The following is a 26805-nucleotide window of genomic DNA, read 5'->3' on the forward strand; positions in this document are numbered from 1 at the left end:
AGCCAGTTGTTTTTGCACACGATTTGGATGCTGTACCTTATCCGCCATCGCTGCATGCCGTAATAAATTTCTTCATTTTTGAAATGAAATAACACGCAACTCATGCTATGCAAAGGATCGGATCTCACCGTAAAAGGCGTTTAATCCTCTGCTGTATAGGTGATTTCTTTTTAACTTTTTTTTAAGTATGGTAAAATAATTGCTAATTCCGAGATACAATGTCCTGAAGTAAAACATGGGCTGTGAGGGACGAATAAGTGGAGTGCTTTCTACCTTATCTACGATAATACATGCAATGGACCTGCGCAAATGTGCCAATGGTTTTGCGGTCATCATGATAAAGGGTAAATATCCGAAATTTACAAAAATATAAGATCCTCTAAGTAGTAGACCATCTCTCTGGAACTCTCGAATTTACTTCCTGCACCGGTGGCATGCTTAATAGAATAAGCGAGTCTAAAATTGTTTCTGAGTTTCTTTGAGCTACATCCTTCGGTTCAGACTAACATGGCTTCCGTGAGCTGCACAGGTCACTTGATCGCGTGCTATAGCATGTTCACAAGTAATTACAAACTGGTCGCGGAGAGTTACTTCTGAAATCGCAAGAGTTGTTGATGTCAGCACAGACAGTCTGTAAGCTAGGCCAACTGCAGAAGCTTCCACGTCCGCATTGAATGAAGTTTGATTTAACAAGAGCAATCATGCAGTTACAGTGCTTTAAAAGGTGCTTTGACAATTTTATTTCAGGCTTAAGCCGTTACGGTCGGAAGAAATAACTCTCCTAACACGTACCAGTGAGTAAGGGTAATCTGCGCTGGGGCTGTCCAAGAATGACGGGGGCATCATCAGGCAGTTTGGACTATCCTTGTCCTCGCCAACCTGGTGTGCAATGCCAATGAGGATGTCCACGGGAGCCTTCCTGCGCCAACGTAACATTCCACTCGAGCTGCGATTCAAGAAGACCTGCACTGCATCAGCATATAAAACATGATTTAGCGCCTCTGTCGAAAGTGCGGCAGCTGGGAACGTAGAGGATTTATAGAGTGATAGAGATAAAATTGGGAATTCACTGCATAATACTACGTAGATGCTCAAAGATAGCGTAATATTTATTTATTTATTTATTTATTTAGCAATACTGTAAGCCTTTGACAGGCCTATACAGGCAGTGGGTTACAAAGGTATTCACAATGTACAACACTTTGTAAAATATATAGTCGCTCTGCACTCGAGATCGCAGCAGCCTAATGAGAGCGTGACCATGTTCGTTGAGGACATGATGCGCTTCTTCAGTCGAGCCGACCCTGCTATGGCCGAGGGAAAGAAAGTGTGGCACCTGATGCGGGGCGTTAAGGAGCAGCTGTTTGCTGGACTTGTCCGCGACCCTCCAAGGACAGTGGCCGATTTTACGAAGGAGGCAGTGAGCATGGAACGCTCCTTGCAGGAACGCGGTGCACAGTACGGCCGGCAGGCTAGTATGGCAGCCGCTCAAACCTGCACGCCTACGACGCTGCCTCCTGAAGATCTTCGAGACCTTGTAAGGAGCATCGTTCGCGAAGAACTCGCGAAACTCCGCTTCGAAGCTCCACAGGCCAGCGTCGCCGCCCTGTCGGACGTGGTACGGGATGAAATCCGTCGAGTGGTGCAGCCAGCACCAGTTGTTCCGGAGCCGCAACCCTACATCATGACCTACAGCGAGGCACTTCGACGGCCTGCGGCAGTGGCACAAGCTTTTTCACCTGTGCCGGCTGTGCAGTACCCACGTCCAACTGTGCCCACCACCGTGCCGCAGGAATTCCGGCCCGCCATGCGTAAAGCGGACATGTGGCGAACGCCGAGGAACCGGCCACTCTGCTACCACTGCGGTGAGCCCGGCCACATCCTGCGCCACTGCCCCTACCGTCGGATGGGTTTAAGGGGTTTCTCTTCATACGCTCCTCGACCACGCTACGGCGAGCGACCCCAGGAGATTGAACAATACCTGACGTCCAACGTGCAGGCTCAGACCGTGCCGCGACGCCAGTCTCGATCCCCATCGCCCAGGAGACTCTCTTCTCCCAGCCGCCTGTCGACCACTGGCGAATTCAGAGGCAGGTCCCCACGGCGGGAAAACTAAAGACGGCGTCCTCTGGGGGTAGGGCCGCCGCAGCTAGAAAGAAACAAGAGCCTCCACTCGACGATCTGCAGCGACGACGAGACCAACGACCACCTGACCCGACGAGCCCACCGCCGACGAAGAGCCAGCAGTTGGCTTCTACGGAAATTCCAGTAACCGCCGATAACTGTGAAGTAACCGCACTGGTAGATACCGGCGCTGATTTCTCTGTGATAAGCAGCCGGCTAGCCACGACCCTTAGAAAGGTTTTGACACCTTGGACTGGGCCCCAGATCCGCACAGCCGGCGGCCATGTTGTGACGCCGACCGGCGTTTGCACCTTACGAATTCAGATCCGCGGCGTCACTTTCCCCGGCTGCTTTGCTGTGCTTCCTGAGTGTTCTAAAGACCTGATTCTCGGTCTGGATTTCCTACAGGAATATGGGGCTGTCATAGACTTTAAGGAGCTGATCGTCTCGTTTGCCGCACACCGTACTGTTGGCGACGAACCGCAGCAACGCAGGACTAAGTTGCGGGTCTGCGATGATAACGTGGTGATTCCGTCGAGAACCACCATGCTAGTAACTGTGGAGTGCGATGACAGCGCCGGCACTCATGGCATCGCTGAAGCCAACATGTCACTGCTCCTGGGTCGGCAAGTGTGTGTAGCTCGCGGGCTTATAGAACTGAACAATAAGCGAGCCGAACTACTGATAACAAATTTCGGTTGTGAACCCCGACGTTTAGCGGCCAACACAACGATTGCTTATTTTGAAGAACTCGGGGAATGCACCGGAGAGTACGCGTTGACAGGGACTACGAAGTCCGTGGAATCAACGAATGCTCCGGTTAAACTCGACGTGAACCCGAATCTCCTGCCTAGTCAAAAACGCAACCTGCAGACTGTCATTGACTCTTTCCAGGACTGTTTTGCGTCAACCTCCAGAGTTAGGCAAGCGCCGATAACAAAACATCGAATTATAGTTGATGAAAGCCAGAGACCATTACGCCAGTCGCCGTACCGGATATCTTCAAAGGAACGGGATGCAATTCGAAGGCAAGTTCAAGAAATGCTCCGCGACGACGTGATCCAGCCATCGAAGAGCCCGTGGGCGTCGCCTGTGGTCCTAGTTGCAAAGAAAAATGGGACCCTCCGGTTTTGTGTTGATTACCGACGTCTGAAGAAAGTCACTAAGAAAGATGTTTATCCTTTGCCGCGCATTGATGACTCCCTAGACCGTCTGCGCCACGCCAGATACTTTTCATCACTCGATTTACGCAGCGGCTACTGGCAGATAGAGGTGGACGAACGTGACCGGGAGAAGACCGCATTTATTACCCCGGACGGCTTGTACGAATTCAGGGTGCTCCCCTTCGGCCTATGCTCAGCTCCGGCAACTTTCCAACGGATGATGGACACTGTGCTTTCTGATCTCAAATGGCAGTCGTGTCTTGTGTACCTGGATGATGTTGTCATCTTCTCCGACACTTTCGAAGAACACCTCAGCCGCTTACGCGCTGTTTTCGAAGCTATCCGTTCAGCTGGTCTCTCCCTTAAGCCCGAGAAATGTCACTTCGCTTTCCAGGAGCTGAAGTTTTTGGGCCACGTTGTGAGCGCCAAGGGCGTTAGTCCAAACCCCGACAAGACTGCCGCCGTCGCTTCTTTTCCCATTCCTGCTGACAAGCGAAGTGTGCGCCGTTTTCTGGGTCTCTGCGCCTACTATCGGCGCTTTGTGAAGAACTTCTCCCGAATAGCTGAGCCCCTTACTCGCCTCACCAAAGATAACGAACCGTTCGTCTGGGGTCGGGAGCAACAACATGCCTTTGAAGAGCTACGCACGCGTCTTCAAAATACACCCATACTTGGGCACTTCGATGAGGCAGCTGACACAGAACTGCACACAGACGCGAGTAACGTTGGCCTTGGTGCGGTACTTGTACAGTGGCAGGATGGTGTCGAACGCGTAATCGCTTACGCAAGCCGCACGTTATAACGGTCTGAGGTGAACTATTCCACCACCGAAAAAGAATGTCTAGCTATTGTGTGGGCAGTAACGAAATTTCGACCCTATTTGTATGGCCGCCCTTTCCGAGTGGTGAGCGACCACCACTCGCTGTGTTGGTTGGCAAATATCAAGGATCCCTCAGGGCGACTCGCACGCTGGAGCCTCCGACTGCAAGAATTTGATGTCACCATCGTGCATAAATCAGGGCAAAAGCACAGTGATGCAGACTGTTTGTCCCGTGCCCCACTTCCTGCCAGTCCCGTGGACCTCGATGACGATTCCCTTTTCCTTGGGGTCATTTCCGCGTCCACCCTGGCTCACCGCCAACGAGACGACATTGAATTACGGTCCTTGATTGACTATCTTGAAGGAAGCGCTCAGACTCCGCCCCGCATCTTCTCACGCGGCCTGTCATCATTCTGCTTACGGGAGGGTATCCTGTACAAAAAGAACTATAGGTCGACGGAGCCTGCCTATCGGCTCGTTATCCCTAATGCCTTTCGCGATGAAGTTTTGCAGGCGTCCCACGATGATCCTTCGTCTGGTCACCTTGGTTTCTCCCGAACGTTGGCCCGCATACGGCAAAAATATTACTGGCCCAAGCTCGCGGAGGTTGTGAAACGCTACGTCCGAACTTGCCGCGAGTGACAACGTCGCAAGACGTCGTGGACTAAGCCGGCCGGAGTTTTGCAGCCTATTGATCCACCAAAAGTTCCTTTCTACCAAGTCGGCATGGATTTACTCGGCCCCTTTCCGGAGTCTTCGCTGGGTAACCGGTACATTGTGGTCGCCACCGACTACCTCAGTCGATACCGTGAGACGAAAGCTGTTCCCCGCGGAACAGCTGCGGAAATTGCCACCTTCTTCATGCACAACATCGTGCTTCGTCATGGCGCACCCACGGTCGTTATAACTGACAGAGGAACGGCCTTTACCTCGGCGCTGACACAGGAAGTTATGCGACTCAGCGGCCCGAGTCACCGACGAACAACAGCTTATCACCCCCAAACTAATGGACTCACTGAGCGCCTAAATAAGACGATCGCCGACATGATTTCCATGTATGTCGACGACGACCACCGCAACTGGGATGCAGTACTCCCTTACGTTACGTTCGCATATAACACCGCGCTGCAAGAGACTACTCACTTCACACCATTTCGCTTAGTCCATGGTCGCGAGGCCGTGACAATGCTCGACGCCATGCTGCTTCCTGGTAGTGAAAACTCCACTGTCGTGGGGGCCGACCGCTTTGTTCACGAAGCCGAGGCCGCCCGCCAACTTGCTCGGCAGCATATCCGGCATCAACAAGAAAAAGACGCTCGCCGTTACAACCATCGCCACAGGGATGTTACTTACCAGCCCGGAGAACATGTTTGGGTGTGGAGCCCAGTCCGTCAACGAGGGCGCTCTGAAAAGCTTCTTCGGCGGTGCTTTGGCCCCTATGAAGTGTTACGCCAACTCGGCGAGGTAAACTATGAAGTTCTCCCTCAAGGAACTGTTCGTTCCTCTAGGCGACCAACGTCACTAGAACTTGTTATCTGAAACAGAACATCATTCCAACCAAAATCAAACGGTAGAAAAGAGCAGGAAAAAAAGAAGAAAAAAAAAGCTTCCGCATTATGGCACTGAGTGAAACAAAGATTCTACCTTATTGACAAAGCTAGACACAGAATCGTCGTCAACAACATCCCCTGGAAATGAATTCCAAATCTCTACGGACGACGGAAAAAAAGAAAACTTAAAAGTATTGCACCGTGTGACGTATGGTCGGATGTGCTTATCATGATTTTTTCGTTTAGTGTGACGGTGTGATGGCTGCAGATACTGATCTTTGTTGATGCGCAGCGACCCATGGTAAAGCACGAAAAGAAACTTCATGGCGGCAACATGACGCCTGCTCGCAAGTGTGGGAATGCCTGCTTGTGTTGTAAGAGCACTGACACTTTCAAACCGGGAGTACTTCGAGTAGATAAATCGTAGTGCTTTATTTTGCACCCTTTCCAATGAATCTGTCAGGTACTGTTGATGCGGGTTCCAGACTATGCTACCATATTCCAGAATTGGTCGAACTAGAGTTTTGTAGGCTTTAAGTTTTACTTCAGGAGGAGCCTTGCCTAATTTTCTTCGTAAAAATCGTAGTGTTTTAAACGCTTTTGCACAGGTGTTGTTAATATGTACATCCCATTTCGTTGTGCGTGTAAGTGTTACCCCTAAATACTTAACAGTGTCTGTTTGGCTGAGAACGGACCCCCCTAATGTGTAGCTAAACCTTAACAACGATTTTTTATGACTTACACTTAAATGCTTAGTTTTTTCTGCGTTTATTTTCATGCCCCACGTTTCGCACCAGAGAGCAATGTTATTTAATGACATATTGAGTTTCCATTGATCCTCGACTCCCCGCACGACTGTGTAAATCACACAGTCGTCAGCAAAAAGCCTGATTTTCACCCCATCGACAATACAAGAGCTAACATCATTAATATATATAAGGAATAATAAAGGTCCCAGGACGGATCCCTGCGGCACACCTGAAACTACTTCGAGGTTCTCCGATTCATTATTATTTATAACCACATATTGGGTGCGATTTGACAGATAAGCTTCTATCCATGCTATTACTTCCGAATTAATGCCAAGGAGCTTTAGTTTGTGAATTAATTTACAGTGCACAACACGGTCATCAGCCTTAGAAAAATCAATAAAAATGCTGTCAACTTGTTCTCGGGAATTGATTGCTCTCGTGAAGTCATGCGTTATTTCTAATAATTGCGTGACTGTGGACAGCCCTTCTCGGAAACCGTGTTGGGTCGGATTCAATAAGTTGTTTTCTTCCAAGTAACTCATAATTGCTTTGTTAATAATGTGCTCCATAACACGCTTCCGACAGCCTGCGCCATTTACCTCTTCATTCTTGATTCTTCTGCAGATATGTTGTCCCTTCCAACGCAAGTAGTTGTAGCAGTAGTAGTAGTAGTACGTTTATTTGGCCATATTATATACAATATGCCCTCGAGGTGAGGCTAAAGGAGGTAGACCAAGCATGCCTCCTGACAAGCCTACACCCCGATCAACACATCAGTAATCAAGACTATTTAAATTAGGCGAAACCAACCGCTATCACATCATTTTGTCTGAAGCTCCGAGGGTACCTTGGTTCCTTCCTCTGCCTGGAATTCGCTTCCGCCGAATAATTGTCAGACCATAAGGAGAACGGTGTTTTGCACAAGGTCTAAATTCAACTGGGGCGTTTACCTATCTATTCTTGCAGTGTTTGTTTCTAGACCACATTTTTTTCGAATTCCACTTTATTTCTAATCACTACATATAAGATATGGTTTTATGGGGTGTAAAGTCTGAAAGCAACGGATGTCTTTGAGGGACGCCGTAGTGTAGGGCTCCGGATAACCTCGACCACCTGGGGTCCTTTAACGTGCGTTGACATCGCACAGTGCACGGCCGTCTAGCGCTTCACGTCCAACAAAATACTACCGCCGAGTCCGGGATCGAACCCGCGTCTTTCAGGTCAGCAGCCGAGAACCATAACCACTGGGCTACCGCGGCAGCTCACGTTTAGCATATGTAAGTTCGATTACGAACGTGGTCTTCTCTCTCTCACCTTATTTCCTGTACAATAAAGTTCGCAACTGTTTCATCAATTACGGGGATTAGGATTGCTGTGGAGGCTCGTTTGACGTTGGCATTCGCCTTGTCCTGCATCAAAGCGGCGAGCGCCTGCAAATCAAAACCAGAAAACTAATTACATGTGAAAGAAGTCGCAGGCGACGCTCAGTGTAATGGCCACATTTATTTTTCGGATGAAGCGAGCATCTCCCGCGCGAAATATTGCGGTAGCTGACTCGTGATGTAGTTGGTTACTCCTGCGACGTGCGACTAGCCAACTGATGGGGACACAAAGTGGGCTGAAATGCATGCCTGGTGAGTCTGCGCGTACTAAAGCAGCGTACACTTCATCGGGAACTTTCCCCTCTTTGAGACGTTCTTACGTGGCTCTAAGTAGCCACCAAATAGAATAAAGCAATAAGTTTCACTTGAATCCTGTTTACCTCCGAGCTATTCAGATTGCTTGCGCTTCACAACAAGCACTGAAATCCGAGTACATGGGCGTTTATGTATTTCGAATCCATAAAAGTGCGTTCGCCGCATCAGGGACTGCTTGCATCCGCAGCAATAGCAAACAGCAAGGGCACTGATCCATCGGACCGTATAAAAATTCGCGGAGAAAACAAACCATATCAGGGGTGACACTTACCCGTACGCTTTTAATCAACTCCACCATATCGCTTTCCATGACACCAAATGCTGGTGCATTAATGTGGCCATAATGAGAAATGCGGTTCTTCCACAAAACATTCAACTGCCGCTTCGTAGCAGGCTCAGCCGCTAATGATGTATTTTTCCGTTGCCTGTCCAAAAAGAGGTACAGTATAAATATGTAACAGCTGTCACAATACTGATTTTTCTTTAAGACTGCAGTGAAGAAGTGAAACCAGAGGCATCAACGAGCCTATTTCGGGTGGAACCAACCGCTAGGACGACACTAAACTTTAGCTGTATTGTGGGAACCTCGACGAGGGTGCCAATTTCTAGCTATTAACACATATGCGAATGTAAAGGCAGCTTCTTTAAAAGATTTAAGATATTGCCGCAACGCATTACTGGCGACGCCTAGTAATCGCGCTCAGGAGGCTGGCGCGCGCTCTTCTTCGCCCGAGAGCTCGTTCGCTAGTCGGTTAGCCGGCCGGGCCGTTTCCGCTGGCGCTTGGACGTTGTGGCAAATATAAACCTGCCTACCTGCTTCTGTGACATTTTGGTGGAGCTTGCTGAGTACATCCCATGTCCGAAGAGCTTTTGGGTTCCTCCGAAGCCCCGCTACACACCGTGGACACACCTGTGCACAAGGCCAGCCGCCGCTTGAGAGGCTTAGCTCCCGAGTGTGGTCCCCTTTTTTCCTTACGGCGGACCATGACGACTACAGAGGCAAGCCAGCCCGTTCACCTTCCAGTGAATGCCCAGCCGCTGTTCTTCCATGCTCCGCGTATGCCCACGCCGTCCCATGGCGACAAATTTGAGGATGTTGTGAGGATTTGAGGATTTGAGGAATTTAATAACTGGTTGACCAACTACGACCGGGTCGCTGCGTTTAATGCGTGGGACGAGGAGCGAGAATTGCGGAACATTTATTTTTCACTTGAAGACGCCGCCAAGATGTGGTTCGAAAACCACGATACTACCATCACCACCTGGCAAGATTGCCGGCAAAAGCTGCTCAGCACATTCGGCAAGGACGCAAGAAAAGAGATGGCTGAACTGGCTCTACAGTCCCGAGCGCAGCGGCCCAATGAGAGCGTCGCCATGTTAGTAGAAGAAATGACTCGGCTCTTCAACCGCGCGGATCCGTCCATGTCGGAGGCAAAGAAGGTGCGCCATTTTATGCGTGGCGTTAAAGAACAGATCATCGTCGGCCTTGTACGTGACCCTCCATGCACTGTGGCTGATTTTAAGAAGGAGGCGACAAGTATGGGGCGTGCCCTACAACAGCGATTCGTACAATTTGATCGTTCTGCGAACATCACTGCTGTGGACTTCCGTTTGCCGATGAACGGCAACGAGAGTGGCGCCCTTCGCGAGCTTGTCCGAAGCATCGTACGTGAAGAACTGCAAAAGCTGCCCTTTCTCGAGCAACACCCGCGTGTCGGAGGCATCTCGGATGTTATACGTGAAGAGCTCCGGCAAGCAGTGCCATAAATATCATCCCCCCAGCCGCCTGCGCCGCAAGTCATGTCTTACAGCGACGCTTTGCGGACCCCTGCGCCAGCACCGCCGGCACCCTACAGGCCCGCTCCTCTCGTCCGTCCTGCACCCCGACATGCAGCTCCGGCTGATGCACCCGACACTCGACCGCCCGTTTGCAAAGCACACGTGTGGCGTACGCCGAACAATCTACCTCTGTGCTTCCACTGCGGCGAAGCCGGATACGTACTGCGCCACTGTCCATACCGTCAGATGGGCTTGCGCGGATTCTCACCGGATGCCCCTCGGCCGCGCTATGGTGAACGACCTCGGGACATCGACCAGTACCTAAGCGCCAACGTCCCATCTGCGTTCCCACCGCGACGCCAGTCCAGGTCGCCATCGCCGCGACAGTTTTCCCCCAACCGGCGTACTTCCTTCAGGCAGTCCCCAAGTCCGCGCCGGGAAAACTGAGGACGGCGACTCTCGGAGGTAGAGCCGCCGTCAATGAGCACTACGACCAACATCCTCCATTCGCCGATTCGATCAAACATTCCGACCTCCGACCCCCCGCACCGACCAGCAGTCCGACCACTTTCCGACGATCGCCGCAGTTTTCCTCCGACGCCCCCAATCGACGCACCGAACCACCAACGAGTCCGACGACCTCCCGACGATCACAGAAGCTTACCTTCGACGCCGCAATTCGACGCACTGAACGACCCGTCAGTCCGACGATCCGTGATACGGCGCACTTGGTCGACGGTGAGCTTCTTTCCGCTGAGATACCGATCGTCGTTGACAACCACCATACGACTGTCCTTGTAGATACCGGCGCTGATTTTTCCGTTATGAGTCGTGGCCTTGCTACAATCCTACGTAATCATTGGGCAACCGCTACATTATAGTCGCCACTGATTACCTCACCCGCTATTGTGAAACCAAAGCTCTTCCCAGCGGCACTTCTACTGATATTGCGAACTTTTTCATCTTTAACCTAATCCTTCGTCATGGTGCCCCTGCGGTCGTTTTAACTGACAGAGGCACTGCATTTACTTCAGCTCTAACCCAGGAAGTCATGCGGCTCAGTGGCACTTGTCATCGCAGAACAACAGCTTACCATCCTTAATGGCCTTACTGAGCGACTCAATAAGACCATCGCCGATATGCTTTCAATGTACGTCGACGAAGACCATAAGAACTGGGACCAGGTATTACCGTATGCAACATTTGCGTATAATACCGCAGTCCAGGAAACGACCCGCTCCACCCCGTTTCGTTTGGTGTACGGTCGCGAAGCCGTTAACCATGCTGGACGCAATGTTACTGCCCGATGTCGCCCTCCCATCAGTTGCCGGCGCTGACAAATTCGTCCAGCATGCTGAGGCCGCCCGTCAGCTAGCTCGAATGAGACTCCGGACGCAGCAGCTTAAAGACGCTCAACGCTATAACCTTCGTCACAGGGAGGTAATTTACAACCCTGGCGATCAAGTCTGGGTGTGGGTTCCTGTTCGCAAGCGGGGTCGCTCTGAGAAGCTTCTGCGCCGCTACTTCGGCCCGTACGAAGTGCTGCGCAAACTCAGCGACGTCACCTACGAAGTGATTCTGCAAGGAACTGTTCGTATGTCCCGCCGGCAAACACAGTCGGAAGTCGTACACGTTGCCCGGATGAAGCCCTTCCACGCCCGCTAGGTCAAGCCTACGGTTCTGCTTGACCTCGCCACGCAGCATCGGGACGATGCTTTTTCCACCGGGAGGGGCAATGCCGCAACGCATTACTGGCGCCGCCTAGTAGTCGCGCTCAGGAGGCTGGCGCGCGCTCTTCTTCGTCCGAGAGCTCGCTCGCTAGTCGGTTAGCCGGCCGGGCCGTTTCCGCTGGCGCTTGGACGTTGTGGCAAATATAAACCTGCCTACCTGCTTCTGTGACAATATTTTTAATGAAGCGGCGACAATTCTGCGATACGTTTTTTCATAGCGCTTTTTTTCAGAGGCCCTATACCTGGAGCCTTTGATGTAATAAATTAACAAATACAAAGCCAATATTCTCAGCATCTGGGTAGCCGTCGTCGTTGTAGGGCCAGTTTAGACGTGGCAACGCAGTCCAGCGCTCACAGGTGATTCCGTGATCCTCCCGCGCATTTGGACCGGTCGAGGGCGGCGCCTCTTCTTCGGCTAACCGTTCCGCTGCGCCTTTCACCGTGATAGCGAAGCCAAAACAGCCCCAATGAAACGCACTGAAGCACACTTCTCAGGCGCAGTACTTTTGAAAAAACTTGCTCATGACGCAACCGAACCCAATTCAGGGAATGTCGTCAGCACAACCTACTGCAAATTCTGTAACGTCTTACACCGCCCATGCGCAGCATGTCAGGCTGGCGTCTACTGTCGCTCACAAGGCAGTGAATTTGTGCCTCCATCAAGTGCTCTTCATCTCAGGCATGTCCCGACATTAAAAACTGGTTAGTTAAGCGCTTGTAAAGGTCAGCAGGGCAGGGAACCCCACAGGCAACTCACGCGTAGTCGATGCCGATGCCGTATTTTGTGATCTCGTCTTCAGCAGCCAGGCGAAGGAAGTGTTCGAATACCTCTTTGAAAGGTGCATTAAGTGTGCTCCCACCTGGCTTGTAGAGAGAGTCGAAGAAGATGACGGTGCACAGCCCGTCACGCAGTGTCCCCAAAGCGCTGGCGTTGAAGTGGTCGCCTAATGTGCAGATGAGGGTCCCGCGGGGTTGTGCCGGACCTTTGCACGCGCAACAAAAGATTACCTGTAAAACTCTCCAAGCAGTATTAGAGCATCGCTGACAAGTGTATTCGACACTTTACTCCCTTTTTACTTCCATACTACGCCCACCGCAGGACGAAGGCCTCTCACGTGTCTCTCCAATTAAACCTCTGCATTGCCAGCTGCGGCCACCGTAACCCCGTAAACTTAACATAATCAGCCCACCTAACTTTCTGCCTGCCCCCTCCCCCCCATGCTACGCTTGCCTTCTCTTGGAATCCACTCCGTTACCCTTAAGGACCAGCGGCTATCTTGCCTTTGCATTACATGCCCTCCCAAGCTCATTTGTTCCTCATCATTTCGACTAGGATGTCAAAAAACCGCGTTTGTACCGTCACCTACTTTGCCCGCTTCCGATCACTTGACGTTACATCTATCATTTTTCTTTCCATAGCTTGCAGCGATGTACTTTGGAGTGCATACTGCAACCGCGCAAAACGACGAGGGAAGAAGAGAGGAAAGCACAGGACAATACGCGGAATCATGATCCGGATCAGCGGTCACTACCCGCTTTAAGTATACTTATTCTCTTACTACTTCCAGCACCTTGCTACCAATTGCGAACTGCTGTTCACTCGCTAGACTGTTGAACATTACGTTGGTTTTGTGCATGTTAATTTTTATCCCCAGCGTTCTGCTCTACCTGTCTAACTTACTGATCATGCTTTGCAGCTCATCTCCTGAGTGACTTTGCAAGGCAAAGTCATCAGCGAATAGCATATTACGTGTTCACCATTAACTCTCCAACTGTTCCCAATCCAGGCCTCGGAACACTTTCTGTAAACAGGCGGTGAGTAGTACTGGCGAGATCGTGCCTCCTTGCCTGAGACCCTTCCTAATTCGAATTTTATTGCTAACTTTATGAAAGACTATGGCAGCTGTGCAGTCGTTATAGGTATCTTGCAGCATTCTCACTTTAGGCTTTTCTACACCCTGATTCCACAATCACTGCTTAGGGTTCACCTGAGTCAAATGCTTTCTCGTAATTAATCAAAGCCTTATATAGGGGTTTGTTGCATTTTCCGCATTTCTCTCTCACCTGATTGATAGGGTGAATACTGTCTATTTTCGAGTATCCTTTGCGAAAGCCTGCTTGATTATTTGGTTGACTAAAGCCTAAGGTTGTCATGATTCCATTTGCGATTACCTTAGTAAATACTTTGTAGGCAACTGACTGTAAGCTTATTGGTCTGTAGTTTCACAAGTCCTTGTCTCCTTTCTTATGAGTTAACGTTAGTGTTCTTCCGGGCTCCTGGTACGCTCGAGCTTGTCTTGCACTGCGTATACAGGGCGGTTGGTTTTTCTAGCACAATCTTCTCTGTGTCCTTCAAGAGATCTGCTATTATCTGATCCTCTCCAGCTGCTTTCCCCCCTGTGCATTTCTCCTAGGGTTTCTTTACTTCCTCCTTCGGTACTGGCGTGATTTCCTATTGCTGTGCTCTAATACCTTTGTCATTAACGTTCTGATTATATTGGCTAATGCATGGATTTGTGTAGAACTCTTCAGCAGCTTTAACTATCTTATTCGTATTGCTAATGCATGTATTTGTGTAGAACTCTTCAGCAGCTTTAACTATCTTATTCGTATTGCTAATGACATTGCCCTCTTTATCTCCTAAAGGATACGCGTGGTTTTTGCCTATGCCTACTTTTCTCTTCACTGCTTTTAGGCTACCTCCATTCTTAGAGCATACTCGATTTTCGCCATCTAGAACTTCCGTATGTTGGAGCGTAATTAAAACCGATCCGGTGGCATTTTTAGATATTATATTTTTTCGGGAGCCAAAAAGGCGCATTTATTGTCGTGACAATTGCGCTTGAAATTTTCCCCGCCAACTGATGTAACACAACAGCCTTGAAAAGACAATTTTCAAAGGTGCATTGTTCATGCTTATTTTTTTTTTATAACCACAAACGTTCTTCTACCTTTTCAAAAAATTGTTTTATCTAGTGCTGTTCAAAGGTCACTGACAGGCTAAATTGTTACTTGTACCCTGAAAAATGACACCAAAACAAAACGAAAGGAACAATGCGAGCTGCCTTACGTGCAAAAAGAAAAGACGAGGAAAACCCTGAAGGAGAACATTCCTGTCGCAATGGAGCATTTCAGCGCTTTAGGACCTCGCTTTCTGTACAGAATTTGCAAACTCATATTTGTCGAAATAAAAATTTTGTTATTTGCTGTGTTACGCAAACATGGACAACGATACAGTCAGTGAAATTTTTTTCTTAAAACTTGGCACGCTCATTTATTATATACCGGCAAAGGACAGGGTTAATTGGAGAGATATGGGAGAGGCCTTTGCCCTGGAGTGGGCATAGTCAGGCTGATGATGACGATAATGATGGCTTGCGATGAGCTAGGATTATTGAGATCCAATGAAATTTTCCATGTTGTGGCCTGTTATCTGAATATCCGTGTTTTTGTAAAGTTTTAAGTGTGGTTGCAATTTTTTTCTGATAATTGCCTTCTAACTCATAGCAGACTCTTTGCACTGTTTACTGTACAGGCAGTAGGTCGACAACCATAAATTTCAAAGCGTGATGGTGGGCATTCGATTGTAGGCCAGTTACCACTTCTTTTGTGAGAGGCAAATTTAGTGCTTTTCAAAGGGAGACGTTACGATTTAAAGATTACAAAACATTTTTCTGAAACTTTACTCCTCCTGATTGCCTAACAATTCTAAACAGTAAAAGCAATTTTACTCCATCAAATAAACATTTTTCCTTCAAGAGTCGTGTCATACCGTGATGCAAGCTCCAGAAGACCATACTTAAAAGGACTCCGTGATCCCCGCTGGCAAGCGAATGGCAGTGCTGCAGAGCATCAGGGATCCCCGCCGAAAAATATTCCCCGACGCACTGCTGTTTACTTGCGAAGACGGCCAGGAGTGGCGGCACGAACTTTTCATTTTTGTTCTCGTGAAAGATGACACTTGAAATAGAGTCTTTGTCATTAATAGCGCGCAACCTGTCGATAAAGGTCTATTAAATTTATCCTTGTTGCCCCTCTAATGCATATATCAGAGCGGCTGTAAGTAAAAGTTAAGGCTGCGTGTACACAAAAGGTGCTCTAGTGGCCAAAGCAGCCCCTGCAGTGATGCTGTGTTTATTAATGCGAGATCATTATGTGGATCTCTCGCGTCACCAAAAAATGTCCGCAATTTTGTCCGCACGATTACGTCGTTCTGTGAAGATAAATGTGTGATAGTGTGAGTGCGACAGTGCGTGATGAAATTGTGCCGTGGGAAAAATTTGGTTGATAAGGTGTTAGTAGTTAAATAATTAAGTGCGGAAAAGTACGCATAGACGTCAAAATAGCCGCAGTGATCTTAAAGTGTTCGCAAGCACCATTGCCGCACCCTGCCTACAGGGAGTGGGTACAGAAGTATGCACTAAATTGATTGCGCCCCCAAAAATAATTTTATTTTTCGACAACACAAGCAAGAATGTTATGCTTCAACACTTTCAAGCTCGCGTGGGTGGTGTAAGTGAACGTTCTTTGCTGAACGGTGTACCGCGACTCTCGACAGCTGTTTCGTCAGTATGGGGGGGTCTTCTTTCCTTTCGTGAACCTATTTTTGATAAAAGGTGCGAGAAAATTACTGTCGTGTGGAGTTTCGGCACACACACACACACACACACACACGCACACGCACACACACGCACACACGCACACGCACACGCACACGCACACACACGCACACGCACGCACACACCGTGTGTGTCTCTCTCCGAGAGGCGCCATCTCTTCCCACTGGCGGGAAATCCGAATCCGGGTCTCCAGTCTCGGCCCGCGAAAGCAAAAAAAATGACAGGATGATTTCGAGTTTGCAACGGAAAGGACCCATCGTTACCTGGCTTGTGATTACGAATAAACAGTGACACAGAACAGATGACACCTTAGTGTGGAGGCTCTAAGCACTCCGCATCGGTAGCCTCGATTGTTGTTACCGCATTTGAGTTCGAAGTCGGAGATGGTGGGCTCTTCGGTGGGAGGATTTGCACTTTTGGGTGGCGCATTTGTACTGGTTGGTTCCCCGTATTTAGCTTGAGAGAAAAAAGAACGGAAAGAAAGAGAGCATATTAAATCTAATCCTGATGAGAGTTGTGCCTGAATTGATTTTTTTTTCTCCTTTCTTGGATCTTGTGCTCTTTTTGTTATGGCTTGAAGTCTGCTATTTTCCACGCGTAAATACGCATTTGTAGTTTTGTGTATGTCTAGAGCCATGTGAATGCGATATATCCTAAATAGCACTAGAGTTATATCAGTGTATACAAATGGTGTCTGTTTGTTTCTTGTTACTACGCTGTGTCTTTTTTTCATGATAACTTGCTTTATTACGTGTTATTCTTATTTGTCATGTTAGCTATGATTGTTCTTTGAAATGTATTCTGTTGTCCGCTGATTTCTGCCTTGATGGAAGCAATCATGTATTTGATATGGGGGGGCGGGAACCAGTCAAGCTTTCCAGCTTTTTTTCCCTAACCTCCCCCATCATGTTGATGGAAATAAAGGCTATTATTATTATTATTATTATTATTATTGTTATTATTATTATTATTATTATTGTTATTATTATTATTATTATTATTATTATATTATAATAATTGGTCTGCCTCTATCAGGCAGACCAATCCACCACGTGACCTCGCAAGACGAGCCGGACCACCACGTGACGGATCCTTGCTCCGCCGGGAATATAAGCGCCCACGAAGCCAGCCTGCATTGCAGTCGGCGGCGATTTTTCGGACTGTGCACTAAGCCTCTGTTCTTTAACGCGACAGGTGAGCTTCGCACATCCTCTGTTTTCTGTATTCTCTGTTTTCTGTATTTGCCGCCGACTGCACCAAAAGCTGATTGTGTATGATCTGTCTCTTCGGATAGTAGAAAAACTGTAACATGAATAACAACGGCTGTTGTGCTTCGTGCTCGAAACCGCTTCCAAAAGATGGGCGTGTGATGACTTGCATCAGTTGCAGCGCCGGTTATCATGTTGGTAAAACTTGCTCAGGAATTGCCGACAGCACCTTTTTGTCAATGGGTCCAGCGAAACGCGACAAATGGAAATGTAGGCGTTGCCAGACAAGCAGGGGTATTCGGACAAGAAACACTGACAGCATTCAGAGTGATTCTGTATCTGAAGATGATTTGAGGGCTGTCGACGGCGCAGTCCCCCCTGCCTCTTCTCAAGAAGTGATAGCCACTTTGGCTTCGTTAAAACAAAGCATAGATTCGCTTCTGCCCCTGCATGAAAAAGTAGACAGGCTTGTAGCGCTCCAGCCTAACATTGAAGAAGTGCTAGCCTTCAAAGAAAAATTTCAAGAATTTCAAAGTTCCCTGGAGTTCTTCTCCTCGCAGTACGACGACCTATTGAAGCAACTCAATGCTACAGAAACAGAATCGAAGAAACTGCGGGTCGATGTTGAGATTCTCGAGACGACAGTGGCAAGTCAGAGCCAGGAAATAAAACAAGTGCGCTCGGAGCTGAATGCTTTAGAGCAGTACAGCCGTGAATCAAATCTGGAAGTCCATGGCCTTGCTGTCGAGGAGAATGAAAATTTGCGAGAAACCTTCGCCTGCCTTTCCAAGAAACTTGAACTGAAGGATTTCCAGCCAAGTGACATAATTGCAGTTCACCGCTTGCCTGTGAAGGCGACAGAGTTGCCCCAGTATTAATTAAATTTCCGTCCGCATCTATAAGGGACACCTGGCTTTCGGCGCGAGGCAAACTGCGCCCGCTCTTTGAAAAGAAACAGCTACCTGCGCTGTTGTTCTTCAATGAAAATCTTACGCAGCGAAATCGTCACATCTTCTGGATGGCGCGGAAAAAAGCTAAGGAACTGGGTTACAAATTCGTGTGGGTGAAGGCAGGGAAAATCTACGTCAAAAAAGCTGAAAACGCTACTCTGAAGCGAATCGTTTCAGAGGCTGACGTTGAAGGATTGGCATAATTATGGCCGCTGGTCTGTATTCCTTCTCCAACTGTGAGAGTTACAAGAACTGTATTTGTGAAAGAAATAGCTCATTTTCTGTCTTGCATGTGAACATTCGCAGCCTTAAGAAGTATTGGGAGGAACTTCAGGCAGTTGTGTGCACTCTGAAGGACTGTATTCATGCCTTGGTTTTAACGGAAATTAATATACAAGATTATGACATAAATCAATTTCGCCTTGAGGGATTTCAGGAGTATTTCTTTACAAGGCCGGGCAGAAAGGGTGGAGGAGTTGCAGTTTTTGTTAAAAATGACTGGGCCGTTACTGAGGTTGCGATTCCATTCACTTCAGCTGAATCTGTTTCTCTAAGAATTGAAAATGGAGATATAGTATTTGGATTGGTCGCCATTTACCGACCACCATCGAGCAGCGCCTCATCTTTCTTGGGGGAACTCAATGACGCCTGCGTAAACTTGGCTGCGTTCCATAATCTGTGCATAATAGGGGACATTAACATAGACATACTCAAGGCAGAAAAGAAAACTGCTTCTAGCTACTTGAACATTCTGGCTGACTTCGGCATCGAGTCTGTTATAAATCAAGTGACTCGGGAAGAAATCCTTAGCAATACGCTAGTTTCCTCGTGTTTGGATCACGTTAACATCCGTGTTTCTGACGTTGCTTCAGTTGAGGGTATTGTTATCAACCAGAAACTTGCTGACCACTATTTTGTCGGATGTTGTATTGTCTCCAGGGTGAAAGTTTCTAATAAGCGAAAAGTAGAAAGCATTGAAATTATTGACAAAAAAGTTTTGGATCAGTGTGTGGCCGGTTATGATTGGAGCTCTTTTCTGTCAAAGCCGCATGGTGAAGCGATGTATGATGATTTTTTGGACTGTTTCGGCACTTTTGTTCAGACCGCCAAAAGAAAGGTGAAAGTAAAAAGACGCAATCAAGACCTCAGTTGGTTACATCCTGATGTACTCGCAGCGATACATGAAAAAGATACTTTATGGCAGCGATGTAGGCGATATCCGAAAAATGTGGCATTGCGAAACGCTTTTAGAGCCGCAAGAAATAGAGCCACGGCGCTTTCTCGATTAGCAAGAAGAAACCAGTACCAGAAGCAGTTTTATGATTCCAGAAATGACTCTGCTAAAACGTGGCAGCTGGTAAATGAACTGCGCGGTTACAAGCCTCGTGACACACAAGGGATTATCGAGCGAAATTTTGGCCCTGTAAGCAAGGATCTTGCAGATCGATTTAACCTGCATTTTTCATCCGTGCCTACTCTTGAATCTCTGAGTGTTTCTTCATCGGCGCGCATGCGTAATGTCGCAGTCTCTGAGTCAGCTTTTCTGCCTGAAATGAGCGAAACTGATATGCGGGAAATTTTGCAGTCGTTCAAAAAAAGAAAGTCCGCTGGCATCGACGGCATTCGTATGGATGATATTGTTAGAAATTTCGAGGTCCTGAAAAACGTGCTTCTCTGTACGTTAAACACTATCATTGCGACCGGCAAAGTCCCCGACTCTATGAAACGTGCAAGAGTTATCCCTGTGCCTAAAAAGGGTGATTCATCAGAAATTAAAAACTATCGTCCGATATCTGTGTTGCCTTGTTTAGCGCAAATTTTAGAAAAACAAGTGTCCAGAGTTATGCACAGTTTCCTGGATTCACATCAAACGATTGCAGACAATCAGTACGGATTTGTGGCAGGAAAGGGCACACTGAGCCTGCTGGAAGACGTCTCGGACCTGTTGCACTCTACTCTTGAACTGAATCAGGTTGCCTGTGGTCTGTTCTTAGATGTGTCCAAAGCATTCGATTCAATAGACCATCAAATACTGCTTCAAAAATTGTATATTTATGGTTTCCGTGGTCATTTCCATGACTTTTTGAAGAGTTACTTGTGTCATCGTACTCAACTTGTTTGTATAGGAAAAAAGAGGAGCTCCCCCGTAGAACTTAGGTGTGGTGTTCCGCAGGGGTCTATTCTATCACCTTTGTTATTCAATATTTTTGTCAATGACTTGAAACAAAGCATTACTTCATCTAACCTGTACCAATATGCAGACGACACACTTCTTATTTCTCGCCACATAGACTATTACGCCTGTGTTGAGCTGCTCCAAAAAGATGCGACTGCCGTATTAGACTGGTATGACTCAAACCTAATCAGTATAAATAACACAAAGACCCAACTAGTATGTTTTAGAAGCCCTCTGAAGATTCTCAACTTAGATGCTCCTCTAAGGCTACATTCCTCTAACTGCTGTTCCTGTCAATGTTCGCCGGTTCCCTATGAAGGAATGGTAAAGTACATGGGTATTTATCTAGACTGTGACTTAAGTTGGCGCTCTCACCTATCTTATGTTTGTAAACAGCTGAGAAGTGTGTCTTGCCTTTTATACAATGTCAAATTATACACGCCTGTCTCGGTTAGAAGGGTGATACTTCACTCATTAGGCTACTCAGTGTTGCGATATGGTATTTGCTGTTTTTTTAACTGTGCGGAATTTTGGAAAACGCGGGTAAATAATTTGTTAAAGAGTGCGTTAAAAAGTGTAGCGTACAACACTTCTGTGCCTAAGGAGGATTTGTTTCTTAGCTTTAGTTTCCCAAAATTTAACAATGTATTTCTTCAGTATGCCGCCGTCAGACATATGTGGACTAACGAATTCAAAGTTGCTCGGTCATCTGGTCATAACCTCCGTTCTGTCTCCACCTATGAACTACTAATTACTAGAACTAAATACGGAGAAAGCCAGCGCTGCTTTTATGTCCCCGCAATATTTAACAGTCTACCTAATGAAATAAAGGTACTGAAGAATAAAAAGGCAATAAAGAAAGCCCTCATAACCTACACTGTCTTAAAGGAAAAGACAGTATAAAGGAAGTAGTGCTCCAGATTTGTTTTCTTGTGTTCTTAGAGTATAACGCTCTCATCACCTTCTTTTTTTTTCGGTTTTAGTAAGTAACCTAAAGCAAACCACTTGATCATTTCCTGTTGTTAATGACTTTATTGTGTTTCCTTGAAGTGTTTTTTTCTTTTCCTTGTGCATTGTCAATTTGAAATGTTTTTCCTGAGTAGGAAAAAAAGAGATTTGCCGCCTGCTGCCGGGTTTTGCCCAACAAGCCACTGATGGCTTTGGCATGCCCGGAATTGTATTGTATTGCCTGACAGGAAATAAAATTATTATTTATTATTATTATTATTATTATTATTATTATTATTATTATTATTATTATTATTATTATTATTATTATTATTATTATTATTATTATTATTATTATTATTATTATTATTATATCGTTAATCACTGCTCCAACCATTACAAAAGCCTCTTTACACACTTTAGATTATACATAAATTTCAAGCAGTAAAGTCTACAGACTTTCTGTAAACAAATCTTATATATAGTTCATAGAAGAAGATGTATGGCCATGCATGTTTAGTAGACTTTAGAGTATAGACAGTCCACAGACTACAGATAGGCCAAAGGAAATATATATTGGAAGGCAGTGCAGCCTGTAGGATGTAGATAGAAAGTATACAGGCCATATTTATAAGGGAAGTTAGAGCGCATTTTTTTTTATGGTCTTAAAGGCTAGTATATAAGGGTGATTTACCGAAATAAGAAATGGCCAAGACCACGGCCACTCCCAAAAGGAAGAGGACTAAGTTGATGACGCCGAGATGGGGCCAGTACGAACTGGCATCGCCTTCGGCTCTGCAGAAAAGGGAGAGGAACAGTATTAACGTCCGCATTGTTCTCTATGTCCTGAGCGTTCATAATCACTGCGGATAAAAATGTGACGCCAAGGACTTCATACGAAAGGCTCCAAAAGCTTCTAGGAAACCAACCTTTACTTAAATGACAAGAATGGCCTTATCCCAGATCTTCCATTCCGTATTCAGGAGGACCAATTTTTTTAGCGCATCTACTGAGCGCCCTTCTAAAGGTATGTAGTTTCCCGATCCTAATATGCTGCTTTTCTTTTGGATTTCGTCTAAATTTTTCTTTCCTCCTTGTTCCGTTATTAACGGGATGGCGATTTCCTCCACAACAATGCTTCATTGGAGTCCGGATTAGTTTACTTAGATTACAGATTTGTGTAGACATTATCCCCCACTTTGTTATGGGTACTGGTAATTACCATGCTTTGTTTTTCTTTCAGTGCGTACATTCGGTTCTTGGCCATGCCTAGTTTTCTCTTGAGCACTTTTAGCCGACCTCCGTTCTTCAGAGATGGGTCTCCTCTTTGTACATTACATTGTTTCCTTATGTCGGTTACCTTAGGTGTATTGATTAGCTTTGACAGTAGCGCCAGTTTTATGTGTGGAACTTCGTAATGAGATCTTTCTTCTCCTGAGAGAGCTTATCGATATTCTGTCTGTTTACCCTACATTATACACACGAATACGCCTGTATTACATCATAAAGCCAGCAGTAAAATTCCAGTAAGGAAGCGTGTCCAGCGGGGAGACACGATCTCGCCAATGCTATTCACCGCCTGTTTATCGGATGTGTTGCGAGGTCTCGATTGGGAACAGTTGGGGATAAGAGTTAATGGAGAATACGTAAGTAATTGTCGATTTGCTACTGACATTGCCTTGCTAAGTAACTCAGCAAATTTCATTTTAATACCTTAAAGACCCACTGGGGGTATTACATAAGGGGTTGCAAAGCATCATCAATGAGTTAGACAGGCAGAGCACCACAGTAGGTGTGTCCATTAACCTGCAGAAGACCTAAGTAATGTTCAACAGTCTCGCAAGGAAATAGCAGTTCACATTTGTTAGCTAGGTGCTAGAATTGGTAAGGGAACACGTGTACTCAGGGCAGGTAGTGGCTGCTGATCCGGATCATCACAGGGAAATAACTAGAAGAATAAGGATGGGAAGGACCGCATATAGCAAGTTCTCTCGGATCATTAATGACAGTTTACCAGTATCCGTCAAGAGAAAAGAACACAACAGCTGTACCTTACAGGTACTCAGTTACGAGCCAGAAACATTGGGGCTAACGAAAAGGGTTCAGCTTAAGGACAACGCAGCGAGATATGGGAAGAAAAATGATAGGTTCAACGTTAAGAGGCCGCAAGTGGGCAGAGAGGGTGAGGGAATAACGCATAGTAATCACATCCTAGTCGAAATCAAGAGGAAGAAATTGGCTTGGGCAGAGCATGTATTGCGAAGGCAAGATAACCGCTGGTTCTTACGGGTAACGTAGTGGATTCCATGAGAAGGCAAGCGTAGCAGAGGTCGCCAGAAAGTTAGGTGGGCGGATGAGATCAAGAAGTTTGCGGGAATAGTGGCCGCAACTGGCGAAGGACAGGGTTAATTAGAGAGACATGGGAGAGGCCTTTGTCCTGCAGTGGGCTTAGTCAGGCTGGTGATGATGATGATGACGCCTGTATGGAGTAAAAAGGAGTAACCTGTCCTCCGGTGCACTCTCTATCATAAGAGTGAGAGCGTCAGAGTAGAGCTCACTCTCTCTTTACGTTTTTTTTGTTAAGAATGTACAGTTTACTTTTGTTGCTGCCTTCGTAGTGATGTTATTGCGGTTATCGTTCAATCTAGAGATTTCTACGGAGAAAAATTTAGTGCGCCAAGACCGCTTCGTAAAAACTGGTTTGTATGTGCCCGAGAAGAATATTTTGACGGCAACGACAGATAAAGATGTTCGGCGACACTCAAAGAGGTTCTACTGGAATATACGACTAGGGATGCTCCAATGACCACCACAGAGGGAATTAAAAAGAAAAAAAAAACTGGGCGACGCTTAACTTACCCTTAAGAGTACATTACGATGGCATTCGAGATCCCTCTGGCGTCAGTATGCTCTTTCTCTTTCATAGGCTCACTGAACGCGGGGAGTTGTGATGCCACCACTCGCCCAGTGATGCAGCGCTAACGGGCACCGCATTTTTTCCTCACTTCCTTTTTTTATGTTTTCAATGCAAGTACCTACAGCTCCCATGAGGCATTATTGTAGGGGGGTATAACTACATACAATAACGCATGCAAGTAAGATATTGGGAAACATATCAGCGAGGTAACACAACATACTAAAAGAAGACTAAATGAGTTCACAAGTAGTATGAGTGATAACATTACCTACATCGGCGCAGCGCTGGTCAACACACGAGACCTGGAAGAAATGCATCAGAGATCATCATTTCAACAGCGCTTTGGAAATCAGGTGCACAAACCACATCATTCGGAAGCTAGTTCCAGTCCAGAATTACGTTAGGGAAAAACGAATACTTAAATACATTAACGCGGCATTGACCACTCGATCTTTTTCGTGTTGTCTAGTCTCTCCGAAATGCGACACGGCTTCCGATTATTCTGATGAAATGGAGTCTTTACGCGCTTCATAAAGGAGTTTAAGAAAAAAATGTTTGAAATCGGAGCATGGAAAGCAAGGTTTTCCACTCAGAAAATTCAAAATAAAAAAAAATCAGACAGACGCGTTTTACTCGCCCATTTCACTTGCCCTGTTCTGAGAGGGCGCAGCGAATCAGAACTGTATTGAACACACTCGAAAGGAGATTGGTAGCCCACAGGCGAACATTTTTACGGCGTCATCCCTCCGTGTAAGCGCTGTAGACAGGGCAGGGGCGAATAACTGAACAAAGGAACTGTAGCAGAATGGCAGATTGGGCGAGTTGGTGTTCTATGGTTACAAGTACATTCAAACTGAGCTAAACAACAGGACCAGAAAGAGTAGTAGACAAACACGGCGCTGAACTTACAACTGAGTTTATTAGAAGGAAAAATTTCAATACATACAAAAACGGGCACACGTGCGCACAGTCATGCATCAAAGTAGCGATAAAATCAACAAGCCACTAAAATCGCACGTATTGTACCTGCCTTCAAAATGACCTTTGTGCAGCAATGTCATTTCTTTCCTTGACAAATCTAAAGAACTTTTGGTAACGCAACCATTCGATGTTCTAGTTATGTGGAATGCTTCAGCGACTTCTCTTGTAGTCTTGCCAGTATGAAAAAATAACAATTCTGTATCGTCAAAGAATGGCACGAATTTGCATACACTGGAATGACTTGCCAGATTCCTGTCTTTCTTTCTGCAATGAATTGGCATGCTCCATAAGCCTAAGATTAATGCAACGGCCTGTCTGGCCTATGTAAGTGTGACCAAACGATAAAGGATTTTGGTATACAACCCTCATCTCGCAATTAACGAATCTGTTCACATGGTTCACCTTGCAGACAGACTTACGTTTGGCACCTTCCTGCTTTCTCTCAACTGCTGCACTTAACTTACCCAGCTTATTAGGAGCAGAAAAAACAGCCCTCACGCCATAATTGGCCCCTACCCTTTTAAAACGATGTGACAACGTGTGCATATAAGGCATGACAACTACTTTTTTCCCCTCAGCATTTTCTTTGGGGTGACCCCGAACATTTCAGTGTTCTAAGAACCTTATCAGCACCAGCCACCAGTACGGAATCAGGATACCCAGCCTCCCTACATCTCTGGGCTCGGACTGCAAGACTAGCAAACATTTGACGCATACAAGACTTTTTTGAAGAACGGCAAGACGCGTAATTAACAGAAGGTTTTTCACTCCTGGGAGCGTACCGCCAGCATACATGGTTCGGCAAGAAGGACAAGCTCATATCTAGGAACTGCAAGGCGTTCCTCTGAGGGATCTCATGCGTAAACCTAAGTCTAGACCCATGCTGTGGAAAAACATCAAGTACCTCAGGCACAAACTCAGTACCCAAAGACCTAACTAAAACCAGGAAGTCATCCACATACCGAAAAACTCTAATGCACTTTTCATTTAAGTCACTCTCTATTTTTCTGTCAACATAACTGAGAACAATTGTGACAGGATGTATTGGTATGGCCGTCAGAAATCTTATATGCATCAAATGTTTGCTAGTCTTGCAGTCCAAGCCCAGAGATGAAGGGAGGCTGGGTATCCTGATTCCGTACTGGGGGCTGGTGCTGATAACATTCTTAGAACACTGAAATCTTCGGGTCAGCCCAAAGAAAATGCTGAGGGGAAAAAGTAGTCGTCATGCCTTATGTGCATGCGTTGTAATATCGTTTTAAAAGGGTGGGGGCCAAGTATGGCTTGAGGGTTGTTTTTTCTACTCCAATAAGCTGGAAAGTTAGGATTGGTTTGGTTTGGTTTATTGGGGTTTAGCGTCCCAAAGCGACTCAGGCTATGAGGGACGCCGT

The 26805-nt window shown here is 46.7% G+C and overlaps 1 protein-coding gene across 1 annotated transcript in view; it reads right to left on the reverse strand.

Moving 5' to 3' along the window:
- Window positions 1-12368: 12368 nt before the first annotated feature.
- LOC149337885 (uncharacterized) overlaps window positions 12369-26805 on the reverse strand; it is a 35170-nt gene continuing 20733 nt past the window's right edge. The window contains exon 5 of the mRNA XM_089554537.1: window positions 12369-12598. Coding sequence (XP_089410663.1) covers window positions 12369-12598 — 230 coding nt within the window. The remainder of the gene's footprint in view (window positions 12599-26805) is intronic.

This window comes from Amblyomma mixtum, chromosome 7 (genome assembly GCF_055824585.1).
Source record: "Amblyomma mixtum isolate Tamu chromosome 7, ASM5582458v1, whole genome shotgun sequence".
NCBI classification, from domain to species: domain Eukaryota; kingdom Metazoa; phylum Arthropoda; class Arachnida; order Ixodida; family Ixodidae; genus Amblyomma; species Amblyomma mixtum.